Genomic DNA, 7,099 nt, shown 5'->3' with positions numbered 1-7,099 from the left:
GCCAATTAGCACAAATGGTAAGTTCCGACAGTGCCTACAAGTGTGCCTACTGGCCGCTAGATGGCAATACCGGTTTCATATGTATACACCTGGTATATAAATGAATGAATAGTTTAGTACCTACATTAGGCTACAGTTGTTAAGAACGTATGGAACTTGGTATATATTATTAGGAAACGTGCACAACTATGCTTTAAATCTGGTATGTTTTAAAATAGTGAATTGACTTTTTCTCACTGATTCTTATAAAGCGTTTCCTTAACTTTCCACATAAGCAAATAAAGGGCTCTAAATTTAATAAACTGACGATCATTTTTCTGAACATCCAAAAAGCTGATTTTTTCGAAAAATCTGCAAAATACAGGAAAAAAGTCTGCATAAAATTCCTCTGGCATTTTTGAATGCTTTGAAATTCGATCAGACAAGAATGATTGTGACGCTTATTTTCTTCAAAATCTAGAAATTGGGCTTTAATTCTCATTTCTGATCCAATTTAAATTGTATTGCAAATCATAACAATTTATTTTCAGGAAATAAAGAACACATCGAACAAACAAGTTTCAAGGCTTCTTTATAATTTCAGTATAAATTGGATAATTTTCGTGTTACCGCTACTATCTATGTGGAAAAATATCGTGGCGCTGTACTGTTTCTGTTTAGTCTTCCTTGAGTAGACGCTGGGGCGCCTGTTTCTAGACAGATCGTCTACTTTGATAAAAAAGCACTAATGGTTAGATAATATAATAATTTTTTATTAGATAAAAGGCTAATATATAGATTTTGCAGTTGATTAAAAATAAAAAACAGTTAAAACAGTAGAAAAAATGAGTTTCCGAAAATCTGGTACAATATTCCGGGCGTTGAACTTTTGATGTGTTACTTCCAATTATTTTGATGTGTAATTACTTCATATTATTTTGATGTAACTTTGTCCCGTCGCCTTAACCCAATCAGCCATCTCAAAGTTGAAAAAAATTTCATTTTTTTCGGAAATGAATTTCAATTCATTAAGGTAAATGTGCCAGTCTTCGTCAATGCATGGGTTGTCGGCAGATGGGCAGTATTTTACATATAGTAAGCACAGAAAAAACTGAAGTTAAATTTTGTTGCATGTAAAATTTCCCGCTGTTAAAGTTTACATGCTATTTGGCGAAAGTTTATCCTACAGTGGAATAAAAGCTGTCGTCTGCTACGGCATCCTTAGCAGCAATGAGAAAACGACAAAGTATTGTGAATTTAAGCTATAAATCGGGAGAGCGGATTTAAAACAACACAGAAAAAACAAAAGTTAGCATTTTTCAGGCAAGACTTTCAAACGGTTAAGAATTAAACATATTTCGGCGCAAGTTTCACTGAGTTTAGGAGAATGATTCTTATCTCGTCTACTGTATCACGATGAAGTGAGCAAATTTCGGTAATACATGTAGAATCAGCAAACAGAAAATACGAAAAAAATTTGTCCTTACTGATATATCTCCTCCGAAATAAATAATATTATTGTAGATGAATTATAACATATTTAATACCATTCAGAAAAAAACGCAAAAAGCAACTGATCAACTGACATATGGGAATCCCCAGTTCTCTCCAATTTAATGAAGTTACACGGCGATAGATAGCGCTGGCATCGCAATTGTAGCTACATCGCGAATAAAAATGGAGCGATTATAAGGCGAAAGATTATCCAGATACGGTTGAAAATTGAAAATTATCTTCGATTCATGTAAAGTTTATCCGGCAAGGGTAATTTTTGTTCCGGTGAATCTTTCACCCGGAACCGATGTAAACTTTATCTTTCGTTTTTGCTGTGAGCTGTTGTGTTCTTCGTTCTCAGCAAAAATGTTTTTTTCCTAAACGCTATTGCCGATCACTCACTCATCATAGTGCCGATAACTGAAGCAGCCAGATTTCTGACTTGCCGATAACCCATACATTCTCGTATTTATAACTTCGAACGTCTTATAATATTCATTCCAATAATATATGCTAGAAGTAATGAATAATTTACCTTTATAAAGGCACGCTTCATTCGCTAAAACCCGTTTCTTAAGCTTTAAATATGTTTAATATAATTTTTTAAGCATTTGAAATCTGAAATGTGTCTTAAGTTTCCGATAACTGGCACACTTACCTTACATCGTAATATTTATTTTAATAAAACATGAAAAGTGCTTGGTTTGTGAATAAATCATTAAAAATAATGAAGTTTGTATGATTATACGTGCGATTAGGCTACGACATAATTATTGTTTAGTAATTTAAATCATTAATACGTTAGGCTTAATTATCATTTGTACAATCAATAAATATTTGCAATAAATTGTATAAATTATTTATGTCAAAATTTGATTTTCTGGAATATTATAAATATAATACGTATCATTATGCATATTATAATTATTATAAATTTAATATAAATTGATTATAATTTGACTCTAATTCAATGGAAAGAAAATGATTTAAAACATTCTTTAAAATAAATCGTTTTTAAGAATACAGTTTGTATATGAAGATTTTAATCGCCTTCAATAATCACTGTTTATTACCATAAATATGTAATAGTGTACATTTAATTATTACTGGAATATGTATGCAAATTATTCATTGTAATTTTCTAAATCTTTTGTTCCAGAATTGTTATTTTCTGACCTCACTTCTGTAATTTTACATACAAGCCAAACCGTGATTCTGTCTGGAGACTAGCTAAAATCTGAATAAATCAAATTCGCAACGAACTCCTACATAGCGCTAAGACTGGGACTAGACATAGCAACGATAGAATCAAAAACGTAGCAATCCTAGACAGCGCCAGTGTAGCGCCAGTCTAGTATGGCGTGAATATACAGGCTTGAGAAAAACTGTACTGGCTTTAGCATGATTCAAGACTGCCACGAAATTTTTCCACACGAGTATAAGTGCAGTTTTCGATGGCATGAAAGATTGAAAATGTATTTTATTTTTTGAATTGTTACAGCTATGTGAATATGCTCAAACGTGGGCAAATCATCTGGCGCACACGAACACATTTTATTACCGTAACGACCGGGAAGTTGGACAAAATTTGTATTGTAAACCAGGTGGAATTGTGCCTTGTGATGTTACAGGACAGGAAGTTGCTGCTTATTGGTATTCTGCTGTCAAGCAATATGAATTCTTAACTGAACCGGATATTTTGCATGCAAACGTAAATGCAGGTAAAAAACCATCTTAATTTTAAATATATACCGCACACTTCATTTTTTAAATAATATTCATTTTGAAAAGCAATTCTTTTACTATATTTTTTTTGTTGATTATTGAGGATTAAAATTCAACGCATAATATAATATATATTTTGTATGTATATTGAACATACACGCTTTATATATGCTTTCCCGTGTGTGTGCGACTGTGCCACTGCAAATCCCCCCCTCCCCACCCACATCAACAAAATTTTGTGGGGCTACGCACTTAACAACAGATAATTTTCTACTAGGATTATTGTTAGCTTAGTTTTCACTTTCACAAAAAATTTTCATCAAGTTAAGAATGTTTAATATTTATATTATTCAACTAATAAAAATACTTATGAACATAATTTTAAATCAAAATAAATCTTTCTACTAATTAGATATAACTTATAAGAAGATTTTCGAGCGACTAATAACCTCGGAACATCGTCGTACCTTCTCTCGCGATCCCATGATACACTCTCGGTATATAAAAACAGATATCACCGGCTCAATGGTCTAGGGGCATGATTCTCGCTTTGGGTGCGAGAGGTCCCGGGTTCAAATCCCGGTTGAGCCCAATTTTTTGCACGTATAAATATTTTTTATTTCAAAACAAGATTTATATCAGAATTTGAATTTCTTTTTTATAGAACCTCGGTATCGCAAAAAAAAATTCTTGTAGAAATGGTATAAATTTACATTTCTTTTCTCTCGACACTTTTCCCTTGATAATATCTACAATCGGAAGTGTAAAACTGTATGAAATCCTCTAGAAAATTTTTAATCGACAGTAGAAACATTTCCATTTCAATTTATTATTCAATAATACAAAAATTCGTGATCTGCGTATCCAAAATCATGGTTGAAAAACGATTGAAGCAATTGAATGGCTCAAATATTTATATGTAGGTATTTATATCGGTCACTTGGAAACTATTTTTTGGTAGCAAGGTCAGAGGGTATCTGACAGGTCCTTGAACCGAACCTACTGTGATTATATAATACGGTTGACCGCGACCTCATCTCTGATAATTTACCTGATGTATACTTGCGTATCCATTTTTTGCATATTTCACCAGAAAAACATAAACCCACAAATCGTTTACTGTATTTTTTAAATTCTACTGTAACAGAAACTTTCTAAAAACCTGAAAGTCTGAAAGAGAAATTGTTTTCAGTAACCAATTTATTAATCTTGAATAAAGGCTTTTAGTGCAGTAAAGTGTTTAATTGTATCTCTTATTTTATAGAACATTTCTCCTCTACAAAAAACATCATTTCAAGCTGAACTTTGCGGGGTCAATTAGTTGTGCCCCCACTCCCACCCCTGGATCCGCATCTGTCTAAAAATTACCTTTTTTTTGTATAGATAATACATTATCTGACCTGAAACCATTTTTTGTAAATACAAATTTTGAAGTAAAATGTTATAATCCAGTCTAGCACGTTTAATCGAGTCAGTTATTTCAGGCCCTAATCGGGTATTGGCTGCCCCGGCAGAAAAAAAATTTTCTAAGTTTCTCATTCAAGTATTTTTCTAAAAACTTCAAGAAAAATCCAGGGCCTTTAAAATGATCAAAAGTGAAAAATGAATGTTAAAGAAATGATACGTTTTCATGGTCTGAACAGTCTTTGAAATAATTTTGTAACGTCAAACATATAAAATATATTTTCACATAACCGACCTGACTCAACCAAACTCTTACCCCTTTGGTAAACAACTTTTTCCTGATAACTCAAGACATCCAAATTTTATCTTATAGAAAAAATCGAAAATGAGCTGATCTCGCAAGGTCTACTTTAACATTAATTTTGATTTTGAAATATCCAAAGGATCTGATCTTTATTTAAATTCCTCCCGGTTGACCCTCTGGTTCTGAAGTTTGAAAACTGGACAGAGCAGAATCAATAAACGGTTTCTGTCTCAAACAGAAGCAGTTGTTCGCCTGAATTTCCGAAGAATTTCTAGATAGGGTTGGATAAAATTCTGCCGACAACTAATTTGTTTTTCCCTTTCTAAAGGCTTTTTCAAAGACGGATGGATCCAGATATAAAAACGGATTATGTCTTAGACCAAAAAAATGACACATCTAATTTCGCTGAAAATTATGAGGCCAAACAGGATTCAATAGAGCGACTTCACTTTTCTGTTTCTGACGTTGGCTTTAAAGCTTAATGTAGAAACGGGTTCTCTCTTAGAAGAAAACAAAATTCCGGATAAAAACAAACAAGATTTCATCAAGCTATAATATGCATATTTTCCAATTCTGAATACAGTTTTAAAGCCAGATAGAGCCGGATAGAAAAACTTTTTCAGTAATATATAGAATATTTGAAAAACTTTCCTCAGGCAACTTTTGTTCCGGAAAAATTCCGGGCTCAGGCAATGTTCCGGATAGAGCCGGATAAAATGTAACTTTTAACTAGTTAAGTATCATTCTGAATGAAACTATCTGGACAATTCACCACTTTTGTATCTGGTCCTTTCCAATTATATTCGTCATTATTTAGGAAACTTCAAAATGTTGTTTTTCTAATTCTCTTCGAAATATTATGAAACATTCATTCCTTTTTAAGGAGATTCATAAATCGCGCGTGCGGCTCACAGGTTTGAGCGTGTCTAGGGCGCGCGACGGTTGAGTCTCGCGCTTCGCGCTCGATAATGGGTTACCTCGCGCTTCACGCTCGAATATTTATTCTTTGCATTTGGAATGCTTGAAAAAACCGTTATCAAAAAAATCTCTTTTAGATGGCAGTATTTATATGCGTCTTCATATTCTGAATTGTCTACTGAATTAAGTATAGTCAAAGATTAAGTTTCTCAAAGCTCTGTAGGCTTTGAGGAACACATTCTCATCGTGACTCTCGCGCTGCGCGCTCGATTTCCGACAAACATTTGTAAACAGGTTTTGTTAATTTTTTTCTCGTAACTTTCGTCGTTTTAACACACATTTATTTTTTTTTCAATGTTATTTTTCACGAGTAAAACAAAAAGTACGCGTCCTATCAAAAAGTGATGCTTAACGAAATTGTAGATCTTTTTTGGGAGAATAATTTTTCTTAATTCATCTTTTTTCGTATCGTACATAGTTTGTCCACAAAATGGAATTTTTTATTTTTCATTATTTTTTGTGCAATCCAAATTTAAATTTTCGATTTTTGAAGACAATCCAAAAATTTGTTATGATAATCTTGTACGGCTTTCAAAAAGAAATGTTTTTCTTTCCTTGACTTTTTTTATATCGTGCGTTTTTTGGCTTAAAATGTTGGTTTTCGGTTGATTTAAAAGAATTTGAAAACGCTACAACTCTGATAATTTTCAGCCATTTTCATCGTTTTTCATAATCAAATCACAAAATAAGCATGCTGTTAAAAAGTGATTTCAATCGAATTTGTAGATCTTTTTAAAATGCAGAACTTTTGTATATCCATCTTTTCACGTATTTTGCACAGTTTAACCGCAAAATGTAATTTTTGTTTTTCCATTATTTTTTCATGCTGTCAAAATTTGAATTTTCGATTTTTGAAAAAAATTCAAAAAGTTGTTAAAACAGTCTTGTAGAGAAAAAATTCATGAGGATAAATTGTTCTTCTGATTGAATACTATAAATATCCGTACAGACAATATTTGCATTTTGAAAAAAGTGGTCTCAAAAATTTTCAAAATACGCTCACTTTTTGAATTTTCACCCAAAATGGTTGGCTAACGAACTTGACCTTTATTTTAGGACACTAAAATAGTATACCAAAGGCCAATCCAATCTGTAAATTCTTTAGAAAGTTATCATGCTTACAAACTAGAAATCTACAGCCGAACAGACACACACACACACAGCCAGACACATTCGTAAAAACCTGTTTTTCGGATTCATGGGGTCTCAAAATGT

At 32.5% G+C, this 7,099-nt stretch overlaps 1 protein-coding gene and 1 non-coding gene across 2 annotated transcripts in view; both read left to right on the top strand.

Annotated features, from left to right (window-relative positions):
- LOC117180503 (repressed by EFG1 protein 1-like) overlaps positions 1 to 7,099 on the top strand; it is a 165,810-nt gene that overhangs the window by 155,607 nt on the left and 3,104 nt on the right. The window contains exon 4 of the mRNA XM_033372999.1: positions 2,975 to 3,194. Coding sequence (XP_033228890.1) covers positions 2,975 to 3,194 — 220 coding nt within the window. The remainder of the gene's footprint in view (positions 1 to 2,974; positions 3,195 to 7,099) is intronic.
- On the top strand, positions 3,718 to 3,789 carry Trnap-ugg. The gene has a single exon. It is a non-coding gene; the product is annotated as a tRNA-Pro (tRNA).

Source organism: Belonocnema kinseyi, chromosome 9 (assembly GCF_010883055.1).
Source record: "Belonocnema kinseyi isolate 2016_QV_RU_SX_M_011 chromosome 9, B_treatae_v1, whole genome shotgun sequence".
Classification (NCBI taxonomy): Eukaryota; Metazoa; Arthropoda; class Insecta; order Hymenoptera; family Cynipidae; genus Belonocnema; species Belonocnema kinseyi.
Note: the sequence above shows the minus strand (reverse complement) of the source record. Positions and strands in the feature narration are given on the sequence as shown.